Raw genomic sequence first — 18,030 nt, 5'->3', positions numbered from 1 at the left:
CGTCAATTGCTCCGACTGAGTGTCTCTTTATACGCCACATAAGTTACCATGTCTCCATCAGTCCTGTATCTCACAGAAATGTGAGCAGAATGTGTAACACTTTCAAGGCAATTCTTTTGACGGCGGTGCGGTGAACGGGTGAGCGCGGTTGAGCTTGTCGGCGCTGTAGCAGACGCCCGGAAAAGGAAGCTGTCAAATAAAGGTGTGCAATCATTTGCCGTAAGAATATAGCCTCGACTACATGTGCATGATGTGCGATCATGCTATGAGTTGAACGCACTTCTTTCATTTCTTGTGGTTTAATCCAAGCTTTGCTTCCTCCTGGCTATCATACGACACCGTAAGTTAAATGCGCTGCCACCTCGGTTGACCCTTATCTCAGCGTAAGAAAGTTTTCGCTCAGAAATTCCGTACGAACAGCGCAGCCTAATGAATTCCGCCTCTGAAGTTCAGGATCGTTTACCCAATATTTGTAAAGTTATGAAGACGGTGCCACTTTCTCGTATGTCGAACACGCTTGCCGCCAGTATTCATAACTCACCTTGATTTTGTTAGATTCACGTGACCTGTCGGTCACTTCTAACAACACGATGAGGCACATATGTTTCGAATGAATAAAATGCAACTCATATAAAAGAGAGCTTAAAACAGAATAAAATGAATGGGCTCAAAATGCAGTGACGTTAGACACCATCTTTTGAGGTTATATTTGCCTAGGTGCCTCACTGAAATGTGGAATGAAGGGACCTCTGTTTCGTACGAAGTAATAGCACGCTCAGTGTGAGCTACACTGCGGGAGCGCGTGGCCAAGCGCACTGTAAGGTGCCGATCGTACAGTGTCGCCGATCGGGACGTGTTATCAGGGGAGGCTTTGGCTGTTCCTGCGAGTGCACATCGCCTCCACTTCCTTGCGTTCACCCTCGCCTTCCTTTATTTGGAGAGCCAATCTAGATATTACCGGTCTTGTGAAGCTCGCCTTGTCGAGCACGAAGTTTGGGCGTCAAGCCACGGCGGCAGTTATCATTTTCGAAGCGCGATACCAGCTTCGAAAATGATAACTGTCGAGCTTCACAAGACCGGTGATATCAAGACTGGCTCTCCAAATAAAGGAAGGCGAGGGCGAAAGCAAGCTAGTGGAGGCGATGTGCACTCGCAGGAACAGCCAAAACCTGGTTGTGCCACTGTACAACCTTACAGTACGCTTGGCCACGCGCTCCCGCGGTGTAGCTCATACTGAGCGCGATAGTACATGACAATACTTTTTTCTACGAGTCAGCGCCTATAATGTTGTGCTGTAGCACACGACGGCGCAGAATCAATCTTCTGACCATTGCGGCTACATTTCCGCGTGGTAAGCAAGGGTGGAAGAGCGGGCATGTTGGTAATGTTGCATCTTTGATTAGCAGCACGATGGATCCACGTAGGAAGTGAAAGAAAGGAAAGAGCACTCATTCCTGTGCCCTTCTATCACTTCTTACGTCGGCCGTCGGGCTGCTAACCGAATACTATGTGTCGGAAGGTTGCAAACACACTTCGCATACTCAAACTTGGGTGCTAACTAGCTAACACTCGGTAGAGCCAAAGTTCTTGGTAGCCCCCCAAATTGACATTTCATATATCGTATGCAGCTTGTGGACGTTAAACACCACCAATAAATCGTGCTATTATGGCCCATTTCAACATCATTGCTGCGCTCTGCAGTTATGAACAGATTGGCACAATGTCGAGGAAATGTGCATTTAATCGCGTTCAACAACCAAGAAGTAAACACCATTCATTGGTTATGTCTACACTTGCCAATTCAGGGCATTATAAGAACGATAGGCCTGAGCGCGTTATGCTTTGTAAAACTTCATGGGGGGAAATTGCAAAAATCCTGTAATCGCTAGGAAGAGGAGGAATAAAATTTTATTAGAGAACAAGCATTTTATGAAGGCCGGGCCTAAGCTTCCCATGAGGGGACGTCGAGGGCTTGCCTCGCCGCCGCCTCACGGGCGTGCTGGGTCGCCCAGGTAAGGTCGTCGAGGGCGGAGCTCTGCAGAGCCTCACGCAACCTCGACGAGAGGGTCGTTGGGTTAATGTTTCTGTACTTTGCTGGACACTCCCACAGCATATGCGGAAGCCTAGATGAGAAAAATTACTTATTAGTTATAGCAATGCTTATTTACCAATTCTTCTAATTAATTTTAAATGCGCAGCATTTCTTGGCGAACATTTGCCACTTTGAGAGTATGTATCTATCTATGTATATATCTAGCCGCCTACATCTTGGTGCTCTCATGGTCGTTTCGTTAACTTGGGCCGCGATTTTGTAGCAAGGCATTATGACTTATTCTACTCTAATCTTATCATCCACCGCTCACGGCCGGCTGATCCCGTTGGTAATGCGAGCGGACCGTCGCTCCGACCACTGACAAAGCGCGATAAGCACGAAAAGGCATTACGACATTAAAGGCATCGCTACAAAATACCGGCCTTGGTATCTACCGAAATCAACATAGTATGCCAAGACTGTAAGACGAACATAAATGATAGGTCATGACATGAATATCATGACATGTGTGTTATGTAGGTCATGAAACAGCCACCTGCATCAAAATTTGCATAATATGACAAGAATGTGTGAAGAACATAAATGATAGGTCATGACACGCGTGTCATGTAGGTCATGAAACAGCCGCCTACATCTTGGTGCACTCATGGTCGTTTCGTTAACTTGGTAGGCTCCCCACATACTGCTTCGCATAACATGGATTCCCACAGGGCGTGGGATCTGCCGGCATTTTTTTAGTTGTTTCTGAGTGAGTCAGTACCACACGTTCAAATATTGCAACCGATGGGCAAGTTTTGGCGAATGGTTGGAAAAGTGATTTAGGCACCTTGAATTGAAGAACGGTCAGGTAGCACACAGGACAGATTCTCACAGTTTCTATCCTCTCTTTGAAAATGAAAATCCCGGCACGTTAAACACAAATGTGGCACTATTGTTCCATTATAATCCATAATTGGGCCCTAATGTAGAAACGATGACACCCACAGAGCGTCATCATTTGATATCAACTAAGAAAGTGATACACAGGTTTCATGTGCTGCGCGTTGTCTCCCTTCCGTTCGCGCTTGCCCGGTTAACTCACAAACCGTAAACAAAACCTTGCATGATACACGCCTCTAAAAAGAACGCACGAAGCTACCGAGAAAAGTGATTCGTTGCATAGCATAGTCCAGACCTCAGCATCATAAGACGCCAGAGGAGTACAATGTGACTACACATCTTTAGTCCCTTGGAGTTCTATTTACATTTCAGTTTTCTTGTTTTTAAAGTACCATTCTCTTCCACCACCACAGTGGGCATGGCAGACCGAGCTTCGGCATGATGTCCAAGCTTTTCTTCTGTATCTCGCAGGCTTTTCTGCTGAGCTTAGCCGGAGCGCCCAGCGTTGCTTCATCAATTTTCTGGCCATTTCAAGATACCGCCGGAAGAATCTTGCTCGTGGACAGCGGGAACAGTGACGCAGTGCCTCGTTTTCGAGGACATCATCTGCGACGCACCCTCAGCGCCACCTCGGGACCAAGTGATGTCATCATGCCTGACTATAAAAGAACAGCTGCAGCTCTCCGAGTTCAGTGGGCATGGCAGACCGAGCTTCGGCATGATGTCTAAGCCTTTCTTCTGTATCGCGCAGGTTAATTAATTAGTTCATACTTTACTACGCTTATAATTGATTGCCGCGGTATATTGGTCGTGCCATACCCACAACAGTGCGTTATCATAGTGCACAATGTGTATTGTGTGTGCCAGCTTCTTTGCGGGGACGTAGAATTGAACCCTGGCCCTCAGACAGCAGAACTTCTGAAACAACTGTTGGAAGGGCAACACAAGCTTACCGCTGAAGTGGTGCCACTTAGGGCTCAGCAAGCACAATGGAAAAGTCAATGTCAGATATAGCGTTAGGTTTCAACGAAATCGGTAAACAAGGTGCTCGCGTTGCAACCCTTAAAATATTTGTTAATCTTCTGCATAAAACAATTATTAACCTAGAGGACCGGAGCAGGCGATCAAATTTGATTGTTTTCGGGCAGTGCCGAAACTGATAACGATCTGAAGCAAAACGTCTTGAGGGATATCTTTTCACAGAAACTTAATGATACCTGCAACTCGGTAGGGAGAATTCATCGGTTGGGCAAACCTGGCAAAAATAGGCCAGTTATAATATACTTTCAAGATTATAACGAGAAACAGCAAGTGTCGAAAAACGCCTACAAGCTTAAAGGATCGAAAACGTCAGTTCAAAGCGATTTTTCTCTGGACACGCCCAGAAAGCGGAAACTTTTGTGGGAGAGTGCGAAAAGGGAAAAGAACTGGGGAAGAAAGAACTTTATCAATGATAAGATACGAGTGAATGGACAATTGTTTATGTGGGACGAAAACACTAACTCTAGAATAGAATTAAATACTCGTCAAACCTCATCCACACCTCAATGAATTAGTTCGACTACTAAGAATCTACGGCTTTTAAACATAAACGTGCGCATCGTAGTGAACAAACGTGCCCAGCTTGAGGCTATTCTTTTATGTTACGATCCACATATTGTTATGATTACTGAGACTTGGCTGCGCGATGACATTGATAGCACAAGCGTTTTTCCACCAAGTTATCAGTTATCAAGTATTTCGACGTGACAGGCCTTCCAGAGGAGGCGGTGTAGCTGTACTAGTCAAACATAGCATACCTGCTTTTCTACTTCGGCAGATTGAAAAGCACGAAAGTATCAGCCTAAACCTTCGCTATTGGGGGCGATCCTTTTGATTATTCGCTGTTTATTGCGCACCTGAGTTTCTAAATAACCTGTATGAGCATATGTCGGCTTTTTCTCAGGATAAAATACTTCTCGTTGGTGACTTCAATCTGCCTGGTGTTAACTGGGATTATGCTCAGTTAACAGCGAGTTACGATCAGAATGTGGATTACTTGATTGAGATTATGCCAACTAATGACTTGCAACAAATTGTGACACAGCCGACGCACTTACATGAAGATAGTGAAACTATGCTTGATCTTATTTTTATTAGTCGCTCTATTGAAAATTTTGTCACCTCTGTAGAAAAAGGTATTTCGCACCATGAACTCGTCTACTTTTCATGTCCCATGGAACGTTACGATACTGCCCTAGATAAAACAGCGATTGTGAAGGACTTTTCCCGTGCCAGAGATGAAAGGTTTTTGGACTACTTAAATCACTGGCTGAGCGAATTTGATGGGAACGACGTCATGGTGCTCTGGAGTCAGTTCAAAGAAATGTGCCATTTCTGTCTCGATAATTTTATTCCAAACAAAGTTAAAAAGAAGTCCCAACGTAATCCGTGGATTACACGAAATGTACTGCAACTTAAGCGAAAACTCAAAAGACTAAAGAGACGGCATGCCCTTTGCACTGAAATCCAGAACACCCAAGAGGCCTTGAATCAGGCTGTGTGCAAAGCTAAGCAACGGTATTTTCAATATGCCCTGCCTGGCTTTATGCGCAGTTCACCAGAAAAATTCTGGAACCATCTAACCAGGAATAAGAGACCCATTGATTGCATTGTGCACAAAGGCGTAAATGTTACTGAGAAGCGATGTATAGCGGAACATTTCAATCAATTTATTCACAGCGTATTTTCAAGTGTCTCGATCGATGTACCCTTCAGCCGTACCCCTTGTTATGTTGACCCTGTTATGGTATACCGACACTTGGTGTGGTTTCTATGCTGCTAAACTATGCTTAGCGGCATAGAAACTATGTTTCTATGCTGCTAAAAGGACCGGATGGCATCCCAAACTCCTTTTATTTATTTATTTATTTATTTATTTATTTATTTATTTATTTATTTATTTATTTATTTATTTATTTATTTATTTATTTATTCATACTGCAGGCCAACATACTGGCCCATGCAGGAGGGGCAATACAGTTGACAAGAAATGACAAAAAATAGACAAAAATAGGAAAATTTAAACAGTGCATGAAAAGGATGCAGCCCATGTCCACGTTATAAAATCAAAATGTAATATGCAGCTACAAGAAAAAGAACCGCACATTTGAATTTATACGTGAATGAAAAAAAAAAGAAGCTGTGCCAACAACAATCGGCACTTGACATAACTAAATACACAAAATTTCACATAAATAAACGAGAAAATAGGTACAAATACTGCTTATGGTTGTAATAATTTATGTGACAAATAGTTTTCTAACTCATTTGTGAAGTTCGCTGATTGTAGTACATCAACAGGGAGGGAATTCCATTCATTAATAGTACGCGGATAAAAACTATTCATGTGAGATTTTGTTTTAGCAAATAATGGCGTAAGGGAAAGGTTGTGTCTATGTCTTGTTGTTCGAGCATTAAGAGGCGTTACATAAGGAGGCAATTGAAGCCCGATTTTTCCATTTATGATGCTATGTAAAAACTGGAGACGACTAACTTACGCCTGTGTTCTAGTGAACTGATTTTATTTCTAAGCATTAGTAGGGACGGGGAATCCTCTCTTTTATATTTTCCAAAGATAAATCTAACGGCCTTCCTTTGTACACGTTCCAAACTCATGATGTCCTTCTTGGTATGAGGATCCCATACAACCGCCGCGTATTCAAGTTTCGATCGCACGAATGTGTTATATGCTAAAATTTTGGTGTTTACCGGTTCCTTTTTAAGTTTTCTTTTCAAGAACCATAATTTGCGCAAAGCTGCTGAACATGTAAGGGAAATATGGTCTGACCAGGAGAATCTGCTAGTGAATGTGACGCCTAAGTATTTGTATTTTTCAACATCAGTTATTTTTGTATCGTTTAGAACATAAGAAAATATACTAGGTTCCTTTTTCCGTGTTACTCGCAGCAAGACTGTTTTATGTACATTTATTTCCATGCCCCAAAGTTTACACCAATCGGAAATTGCAATAACCGACTTCTGCAAGCATGCGTGATCGTTCCGTGAAGCTATTTTTTAAATATGACACAGTCATCTGCAAATAAATTAACATGCACATCATCGGGGATTTCGTCTATTATATCATTAATATAGATCAAAAATAAAAGGGGTCCTAATACGCTGCCTTGCGGTACGCCCGAAGTTACCTGACGGACACTTGAGGAACATTTATTAATTTCTACGAACCGCTGCCTATGTCGGAGATAGGCCTGGATCCATGATATAATATTTGAAGGAAGACCAATGCACTCAAGCTTGTGGATTAATTTTCCATGGGGTACCTTATCGAACGCTTTACTAAAATCAAAAAAGAGCATGTCAACTTGTCCGGACGAGTCAAGTACTTCAGAGATTTTGTGAACAACTGACACAAGCTGAGTTGAAGTCTCTAATCCCTTTCTGAACCCATGCTGAAGTGGAGATAGGATATTGTGATCTGTCAAATACTGACGAATAAAGCCTGCGACAATGTGCTCGAACAATTTGCTGCATGTGCTTGTAATAGAAACAGGACGATAATTTGACACTGTAAGGCGATCACCCTTTTTATGAATTGGGACAACTCTTGCCTTACGCCAGTCTGATGGTATCTCTGCTAAATGTAAGGATAATTTGAAAAAAATCTGTTAAGAATACACATATCTGTTCTGCATACCTTCGTAAAAATGGATTCGGAAGCTGACATACTTTCTTTTTGCGCCGCTATGCAGAGATAATTGCACGTTTTCTAGTGGGCATTGTTAGTGTATCTTCCGCCAGCCTTCCCAAAGGTTGGCGATCGGCTCGGGTTGTACCGGTGCTTCTTAAAGAATTCTTAAGTGACAACAGCATCCTCACACCGGTACAGCATGGCTTTAGGAAGTGATTTTCCACCGTCACTCAGTTGGCTTTAGTCATCCACAGCTTTGCTAGCGTTCTTGATAAACCTGGTCAGATTGATGTTATATTCCTGGATTACAGAAAAGCATTTGATCTTGCTTGTCACCATAAACTAATTGAGAAGCTCGAAATCATAAAACTACCGCCATACTTAATTAGCTGGATATTTGCATACTTAACCAAGCGCACACATTTCGCCAGCATAAGCGTCTACCCTTCAGATGAAGCACCAGTTACTTCCGGTGTTCCTCAAGGCAGCGTGCTTGGTCCCTTGTTATTTTTATTATATATTAATGATATTATAGAAGTAATCGCTCACCCATTCAATTAAGATTGTTTGCTGGTGATTGTGTTTTATTTAATATAATTGCCACGAAGATCAAGTCCTCTTAAATTCTACCCTTCAGAGCATTCATTCCTGGTGCCAGCAGTGGAACATGCAGCTCAACACTAATAAAACAGTTTCTATGAGAATTACATAAAAAGCACCCTTTACCGTTTACTTATGATCTTGCATCTCAACCCTTATCCGAAGTCGAGGAATATAGGTACCTGGGGGTTATCCTGGGGATCTTTCCTGGAACAAGCATATCTCTACTACACGTGCTTCAGCTTTAGGAAAACTTGGTCTGCTCAGGCACAAATTAAAAATGGCACCTCCGGAAACCAAACTGTTGGCTTACAACTGTAATATAAGGTCTACACTAGAATATGCGCCAATTGTTTGGCACGAAACGCAACATCGATGCATTAGAAAAAATTCTGCAAAAAGCTGTACGCTTTATATTTTCTAAATACCGTCGAACTGACTCTCCCTCAAACTTAATGAAAATGAATAATATACAAACACTAAAACTGTGAAGGAAAACTCAAAAGGATTAAGTTCCTCTATCTGCTTCAGAACAATGAGCTAACTCTTAATCCGCAACAATACTTACAACCACTAGCAGGGCGATTACCAAGGCATCGGCATGCCGAGTCAATACCTCCGTATTTTGCCAGGACCAGCAACTTTAAATATTCCTTGTTTCCTCGCACTATAACCGAATGGAACCACTTGCCCACATCGCTTCTTATTAATACTGAAAGCATTGTATGTGTTGACAGCTGAACATGTGGCAGTTGAAAAATGTTTGCTTCTTTTTTTATCTTGTTTTGGTGCAGTGTTTCTGAAATTGTTATTTTTTATTTTCCTGCAATCATTCCATTGTAATTAATTCTTGTTATTTTTGTTTTGCTACTCTTGCATTTCCTTGATGTTTTTTTTCCCTGTACTTCTGACCCTCCTGCAAGGGCCCCTATAAGGTCTCCAGTATTTTCTAAATAAATAAATATATAAACTGCAAACAATTGCTACTTTCTTGACATAAGAGATTCGTAGCTAAGCGTGCAACGGAAAAAGCTTGGTTATAGAGTCAGATGTCTGGCGGCTGCCTTGTCAAGAGGATCGTTGATGATTACGGACAAGGACTGCATCACATGCGCGTGGCTGAAAAACTGATAATTCACTGCAGTGTGATTGAGCAGTTGGCAGCCAGGACTAACGACAGAGTTTAAAATGGTCCGACCTCGAGCTAGCTTATGCTGATTCATAGCTAAAAACAGCGCGAAAAAAAAACCAGGACAAGGAAGACGACAGATGACGAATCAGCGATAGTCAGCACTCGTCCTGTGTCGTCTTTCTTGTCGTGGTTTTATTTCATGCTGTTTGTTTATCTATGACGACATAGAGAGAGATAATTTATTTGAAAGAAGGCAGAGGAGGCCAGCCTGAGCTAGCCTGCTTACTCTGCATAGGGGAACGGGGGCATAAAGGTGTGATGACGATGAAATAACTTAGAAATAGGGATGGCAATGGTGAAATGGTGAAAGCAAGTTCAACATTCTGTTGATAAACATTCAGACATGTAATTCATAAATTTGCATAACAGCGAGAAGCCCAGAACACCAGCGAGCCCTGCGCATTTCTTTCTCTTTCCTCCTTCATCATGATGACATTTTATGATGACAGAGATTTATGATGACTTACCATAGGCCCTGGTGGTCCAGGTGCTCCGGGCCGTCCATCTTCGCCCCCGTCACCCTGTTTGCATAGAAACAACACAAAACGGTATGACCGATTCGAAAAAATAAAAGTGGGAGTTTAATACTTGAGATGCTAGTAAATTTAGTTTGTGTAATTGTATGTAATTCTAATGATCACTCTTTATCGGCATATATAAAAAAGGAACTCGATAGTCACTATCAATAAGAAATAACTTTTTCGTTTACTATACAATGCTGTTTCCGGAGTTGGCGAATATCAGTATCGGGAATATTGATAGTACCTTGTGGTGCTGGCAACTAGCCCCAACTGCCGCCATAACACTGCATGAGAACACTGCACACTTCTGTTTAAAAATGGCTGTGGCTCAGCTTAGCTAACCCTGGATATGCAAAATGAAAGCTTGGTTTAGCCTGGTTAAGTCTTGGTTTCACTTGGTTAACCTTTGGTCAGCTTAACCAACGTTGTGGTCCCGCTTCAGGAGTTTTGCGAGCCGAAGGGCTCGCTCATCGCGCGCTTCGCATTCCGGACCCTCTCCAGTGAAGCAGCTCGCCGGGCGATATTCGGGGAGTGGCCAGACGCCGCTTGCTGACGACGGCTCAAAGCCTCCCGTTCCCGTGCAACGCTCACAGAAGACGGCCCGCTCTCATCCACGGCCAAGCTCGCACTGACTAAGCGACCGTGGCGCTCCTGTTATGTCCACCCCGCATTCAGCATTTTCCCTGTGTTTTCTGGCGTTTCGTCACAAGAAGTCGTGCAGCGTCGACGCTGAGGGAGGCGCCAAGGCGAAACGCAGTGCTCAAGACACACCAGATGTCGCTTCCGGCACCGATTACGCCTAGAGACGCAACGGCAAGAGACGCCGGTAAAAACGCTGAATGTGTGTTGGGGGCATTAGCCAGGCGCGCGGCGAGTCATGTGGTCAGGCGGTGACACAGCTGCGGAGAGTGCATGCGCCAAGCCGGCTGCGGAGCTCGGCACGGCGAGTCACGCGATGCGTTGCCAAGGCTACGGCACAGCTGCGGTCAAATGAAGGCCAAATTGCTGGCAACGGCTAAGCTGGGCTCCACGTCCTTAGTAAAGCTTTCGCTTTAAATTGGAGCGGAAAAGTATTCATTTCTTCAATAGCGAAGTGTCTTACGTAATCATTTCCCAGTTGAGAATGATATTATGGTAGGACTCTAAATTTTATACTCGAAGAAGGTCCTCTAACATAAAAAGTTGCACGTTTTATTTTACGTGGCAGTTTAGTTACGTGGCAGAACTTCAAAATGGCGTCTAGGTTGAAGCCATGCAAACTACACTAATTATCAAGCACAATATTTCAAATAAGGCTCATTGAAACTTTAGTTCAGGGTCACTTCGTAAAATTGCTTCCTGAATTTTATTCTTGGTGAGCTGAAAATGGTAAAGCAGAAACGAAACACAAGCATGCAATTCAGCCAGTCAAGCCCAACTTATTGCAAAAATTCTCCTGGCACTCTTTACACAAGAAACCGTACCATGGAGCGTACCGTACGATTGTTTTACCGGCGAGGAAGGCTTTTCCAGAAGCAAGTTTACTGCTGCTACTAATACGCCCAATACCTTTATACCGTCTGTTCTTGGCAGGACCAAGATAGCAGTGGAATACGTAACAACACAAACGATTGTGAGAGAAAAGCGCTCCTGGGTCTGCTGCCGCATCAAGCAAAGACACAAACACGGCACTAATCTATTCGAATGTGAGTTTGTGCTGGCCTCTGGCAGGTGAAGCAAATAAATCCAGTAAAGTAAGAAATTTTATTCCTAAGACGAAACTTATCTCTAATTTATCGCTTATACATATCAGAAAGGCGAGTCAAGAGCGGTCGACATCGCAGAAAAACAAGGTTTGCAAGAGCGAATTAGTGTGCAATGGGGTTCTTTGTATGTACTGCACTACCTTCGGGATCGTGCCATATGTTTAGGCAGCACTATCTCAGCAATCGGGACACATTTCTCGCCCAGCTACGTTTCTAGGCGCGCATCTAGGTTTAACTTCGGCCTTTTTGGGATGATTACAATTACTGCGCCGCGCATAGCTCCCTTTTAAGTAGTTGCGTCTTTTTTGTTCCAAGCTTCGTTTTGATGCCTGTTTTCTTGTGCTACTAGCACTAAAAAATCTCAAATCGCCAGTGGTCAGAAGGTGGTAGCCAGATACCCAGATCCCATGAGACCTAAATCGATCTCATGTCCCTGAAGAAGACGTTGTCTCAAAAGTGCCGAACAGTTGTCACCGAGCCCCCAAGTACACGCACTCACACACAGAAATGAGAGGGCGCACAAAATACATGTTTACACAGAAAGCCTTTCTTGCACACGTGGCGGTAAGCAGTGTATGAACAAGCAGAGTATTACGTTTAGAATTTTCGGAACAATTAACTCGAAGCTAGGGTCCTTGCCAGAAATCCTACAAAGTGAACAAGACTTGAATACCGCGCGCTTGCAAGTTAGCACTTTCAAAGTGTTCCCGAACGTTTATTTAAGAGATATAACGAGTGAACTAGATTACTAAAATGGTTATTGATGAATAATATCTGTTGTATGGGTTGATTACGTTGCTGCTTTTGCTGGTTCAAGTCTAGAGTGTACCATTAGCGTGACGTGGAAATAAAGTCCTATTTGGAGGGAGCAAGAAAGGACAGACCGAGCGCTATATGGAAGAGTCCCGGGAATACAACACCTGCGCATTCGTGCCGCAGTTTCGTTAAAAAGTCACAGAATTGTGGCGAACAGTTGGAACTCGTTTCCGAAGAGATAAACAGGTGTAACGGTACGGCAGAGCGAGTGGTAAGCTCGCTCTGTTCTTTTTTACTTCCCCCCAATAAGTGTTTCCAAGTCGCGCTATATGTACCCCCTATCTGTCGCATCCTTATCGCAAACATTTTCGCTTCCGGTTTCACTAGAGCCGTTATTTAGCGCACAATGAATAATATCCCTTGACTTCTAATTACCCATTTCAAATAGATCTATAGATTGCGACATATTGCTTAAAACGTTTTTAAGTTTAGACGAATAGGCTCCAAATAATGAATAACTTTTTCAGGAAGCGCAGCAAGAGGAAGCGGACCAGGAAAAGCCCTTATGGAGAAACAAGGAATGAAATAGATTTGATACTCTCTGCCGATCCCAGCATATAACAGGATCTAGAAGTGTTACATAGGGCAAAGTGCAGTGACCATAGGTAAGTGAGGTCTAGGATTTCTCTCAATTTGAAGAGAGAAAGAATAAAATTAGTCAAGAAGTAAGAGGCTAACCTAGACGCAGTAAGGGTAAAAGCAGACCAATTCAGGTTGGGTGCTTGCAAACGAATATGCAGCTTTAGAACTCCGCGGTAGCTCAATGGTGAGAGCATCGCACGCGTAATGCGAAGACGTGGGTTCATTCCCCACCTGCGGACAGTTGTTTTTTCATCCGTTTTCATTTTCAATAATTTATCACTTCTTTATTTCAATTATTAAGTACAAGTAATTTCCCCTATGTTGTTCTTGGTGTCAATGTTAGTTGGCTTCTTATGATATGAATGATAAAAATCGGGCCCCTCGGTTCCCTTTTTTCTCAGCTTTAGAACTGGAAGATGAAGACAACGTAGAGGTAATGAATGAAACCGTAACTAAGCTGTTCTCAGAAGCAGCAATTGAAGTAGGAGGTAAGGCACCAAGGCAACCAGTAGGTAAGCTCTCCTAACTAACAAAGGAACAGGTAAACAAACGACAAAATATGAAAGTGTCAAACTCGAGAGACCAGATAGAATTCGCTGAACTATCAAAACGAATGCCCAAGAAGAAAGTAAGGGATATTCGAAATTAGAACGTGGACGAAATTTAGGAAGCAGTAAAATATGGACGCAGCATGCAATCAGTGAGAAGAAAACTTGGCATAGCACAAGGCAAGATATATGCACTGAAAGATAAGCAGGGTAATATCATGAGCAGTATCGATGACATAGTAAAAGCAGCGGAAGAATTCTATACTGACAGTTCCCAGACGAGCCAAGCTAATTTCATTCGAAGTAGTGGTGAACAGGATACAGGGGCTCCTTCTATAACTAGCGATAAAGTTAGAAGGGCCTTGCAAGACATGACCAGGGCGAAATCTGCTGGAGAAGATGGAATAACAGTCGATTTAATCAACAATGGAGGAGACATCATGCTTGAAAATCTTGCGGCCATTTATACTCAATGCCTCACGACTTCAAGTGTACCGGAGAGCTGGAAGAACACGAACATTACACTAATCCATAAGAAGGGAGATGTTAAAGAATTGAAGAATTATAGGCCCATTAGCTTGCTTTCAGAATTGTACAAATTATTCACCAAGATAATTTCCAATAGAATCAGGGCAACGCTTGACTTCAGCCAACCAAGAGAACAGGCTGGCTTCTGGAAGGGATATTCTATGATGGATCATATCCATGTCATCAATCAGGTAATCAGATGGCTTTCATAGATTATGAAATGACATTTGATTAAGTAGAGATACCAGCAGCCATAGAGGCACTGCGTAATCAAGTACAAGAGGCATACGTGAATATCTTGACAAATATCTACAAGGATTCCACAGCTATACCTTGGTTCTCCACAGGTAAAATAGAAAGTTACCTATCAAGAAAGGGGTCAAACAAGGAGATCCAATCTCTTCAATGCTATCAACTGCAGGCTCAGAAGAATTATTCAAGCCCTTAGACTGGGAAGGCTTAGGAGTGAGGATCAATGGCGAATATGTCATCAACATTCGGTTTGCAGATGGCATTGTCCTATTCATCAACAATGGGGACGAATTACAACATATGATTGAGGACCTTGACCGAGAAAGTGTAAGAGTGGGGTTGAAGATTAATATGGAGAAGACAAAGGTAATGTTCAATAGCGTGGCAAGGGAACAAGAATTCAGGATCGGCAGTCAGCCTCAAGAGTCTGTAAAGGAGTACGTTTATCTAGGACAATTACTCACAGGGGACACTGATCACGAGAAAGCAATTTACAGAAGAATAAAATTGGGTTGTAGTGCATACGGCAGGCATTGCCAAATCGTGACTGGGAGCTTACCATTGTCGTTGAAAAGAAAAGTGTACAATGATTGCATTCTACAGGTATTACCATTTGGGGCTGAAACTTCGATGTTAACAAAAAAGCTCGAGAACAAGTTAAGGACCACACAAAGAGCGATGGAACGAAAAAGTTAGGCCAAAAGTTAAGAGACGGGAAGAGAGCGGTGTGGATCAGAGAGCAAACGGGGATAGCCGATATTGTAGCTGACATTAAGAGAAAGAAATGGAGCTGCGCAGGCCATGTAATGCGAAGGATGTAATGCGAGAACCGGTGGACCATAAGAGTTACAGAATGGATACCAAGCGAAGGGAAGCGCAGTCTAGGACGGCAGAAAACTAGATGGGATGATGAAGTTAGGAAAATTGCAGACGCATGTTGGAATCAGCTAGCGCAAGACGGGGGTAATTGGAGATCGCCGGGAGAGGCCTTCGTCCTGAATTTAGCATAAATATAGGCCGATGATGATGATGATGATGATGATGATGATGATGATGATGATGATAGGACAGGTAAGTAGGCATTTTCACTGTGTTGCCATCGTTTTCTTTGTCGTTCCATTTCGTTCTATTTAATCTCAGCCTTTTGATATTTCTCATAGGCACCTCTCACGACCCTCCGTTACCTTGTGTTGTGTCAGCCAGCTCTCCAGCGAGTTTTAACTCCTCCTTCCCTCATGACAGCAGCTGTTAGTTTTATGCTTGCGACTTGGCTTTCTTCTTATGGCAACTATTTCGTTAGAGCATGCTTTATCTGCTATACAGATCCCGCCATCTGTCCATCAAGGTGTCTTTCTTTTCACTGTAATAAACACTGTTTTGTTACTTTCATTTATAGTTACGCTGACCACATTCTGCTCCATCGTACCATGGGCCGTCCTGGACATTTTACATTGTCTTGTTGTCCAGAAAGCTTTGGGCCCTTAGACTTCCAGAATGCGGTTTGCTACTTTTTTGTCATTGGCTTGATCTTGTTCATGAAGAACTGTAAAATTTTACTTTTACTTCTGCGGACCTCTCGTTATTGGGACTCCGTGATCCTGCCGTGCGGACCTTATCTTGGAAAGGTTCAGTGACAGGGACAGAACCCGCCGTGCACTGTCTTCGCCGCTGTTAGCGTTGAAGCGAGAGGCAGCACAAGGTCAACTCGTTCGTTGCTGCTGCAACGATTTCACCCATGCGTTTTAACAGCGAGTTTCCGCGGTCATCGAGTGAGATGTGTTCATGTTTGCTTGTGCTTGCGTTTCATCATCCTACTATCCTTACTTCGTATAGCTCTGGATGTCGCAATCGAAGCTGCGCGTTTCCGGTGAAACTATGACATTTTTTTGCTCAAAAAAAGAATGCAACAAATTCAAGTAACAGGAGTATACATTTTCTCACTTTATAGTTCAAAACCACAGCTGTAATTAGACTTTAGAACAAGGCGAATGCTCGCCCGCATATTTGTTTAGGAAATGCATTGTAAAACAACTTACATCTTTGCCTGGAATTCCTGGGAGCCCTCTTTCACCTTGAGGCCCTGGTGGACCCTATTTTGAAGCGAAAACAAGATGAAATTATTAACATAATATATGCAGTGTCAGTATTAACGCGAGAACATGGTATTTCTTTAATGTGCAATCCGCTCATTGTCTTGCGCTGTAGACGGCTGAACATGACAACGACGGCCATCATCGTCATTGTCGAAGTGTCGAAGTGTCGTTATCAAACCACCAGCCCTACTGTAACGAAAGATCTTAGCCCATCACCGTACTCGTGTCTCTGTGGAACCTGGGCGGAATGATAAAACTTTTTTTAATGGACATATCAATAACATAGGACGATGCACTTTAATATACAGTTACTTACAAAACAAACATAATAAATCAGAGTGTCACTAGTGAAAGCAGACAACGCTTGGTGCGTACGTGTCTTGCGCCTTGGCGCCGTGAAAACAACAAAGATCGGCGCCGAGCTCGTGCTCGCGAGAGGGGCTCGAGCAATAAATAAGAAGGGTCAGGCAGTCCCTTCCTGATCTCCACTGTGTCTGAATGCGTCTTACGCCACCCCGGAACCCATAGAACCGACGGCCACAACGGCACGTCACATTTGGCGCCAAACGGCTCGGGGTGAGCTATGAAAACGTTTATTCCTTTTTGATGTGGGGTCGTCGCTCGCTGCGCGTTCCTTTGGTCGAACCACTGACTTCAGGAGAGCGTCGGCTCCGTAAATCCAACATGGCGACCGCCCAGTGTTCCATCGATGTGTTCGAACAGTTGGATGACGCCGCCCGGGTGGAAGCCTACAGGACCGCTGTGTCCGAAGCAGGTGCCCTAAGAACCGAAGTGGATCAGCTCCGGCGTGAATTGGAAGGACTGAAAATAATGTTTCCGCATGGACACGACACCGCCAAAGAAGTCGACGCACCAAAGCCACCTCATGACCCGCAGTTGCAGGCAAGTCACGACTTCTTTAGCAACTCACTCGCTCCAATTGTGGAACGCATCGAGCGCTTGGAGTCGAAAACGCGTGAGGACTCGGACGCCGAATCCTGCTAGAGTACGGAGACGAGCGCTGCGTCGATAAATCTTCAACGCTGCTCGGGAAACCAACGCTGGCAAAGCTAAAGACGAAGCTACTTTATGCATCTTAACAGCTCGGGTGAAGATGCTCGCGACCGACTTTCAAGTTTCGCGGCTAGCTCCTTGCCGCATCTTGGGAAAGATGTCACCGCCTGGTTTCCTCAAGTTGATTTTTGGTTCAGAACCTTCAGCGTTCATGAAGAGGTCGCGATACCCTTCATTATCTCTAGACTCCCTGCTAAGGATTTCACATGGATGCGCCACCACGCAAAGATGGCCAATATCACTACTTGGGCTGATGTGAAGGCAGCGTTCCGTCGCCGTTACTACATAGATTGTGATGTAACCTCTAAGCAGCGAATGTTCGGAGCTACACAACGAGCTGGAGAGTCGTGTACAGACTTTGCTTACCGCAAGTTGGACCTCATGGAACAATGTAATTATCCAGTATTGCAAAAGGAGAAGTGTCAGGTCATCATGGCTACACTTTCAGACAAGGCCA

General features: G+C 43.7%; 1 protein-coding gene across 1 annotated transcript in view; it reads right to left on the bottom strand.

Annotated features, from left to right (window-relative positions):
• LOC119455318 (collagen alpha-1(I) chain) overlaps window positions 1-18,030 on the bottom strand; it is a 694,093-nt gene that overhangs the window by 489,151 nt on the left and 186,912 nt on the right. Inside the window, exons 10-11 of the mRNA XM_037716715.2 lie at window positions 16,443-16,496; window positions 9,882-9,935 (exon numbers count right to left, since the gene is read on the bottom strand). Of these exons, the coding sequence (XP_037572643.2) occupies window positions 9,882-9,935; window positions 16,443-16,496 (108 nt within the window). The remainder of the gene's footprint in view (window positions 1-9,881; window positions 9,936-16,442; window positions 16,497-18,030) is intronic.

The sequence above is a fragment of the Dermacentor silvarum genome, chromosome 6, assembly GCF_013339745.2.
Source record: "Dermacentor silvarum isolate Dsil-2018 chromosome 6, BIME_Dsil_1.4, whole genome shotgun sequence".
Classification (NCBI taxonomy): domain Eukaryota; kingdom Metazoa; phylum Arthropoda; class Arachnida; order Ixodida; family Ixodidae; genus Dermacentor; species Dermacentor silvarum.
Note: the sequence above shows the minus strand (reverse complement) of the source record. Positions and strands in the feature narration are given on the sequence as shown.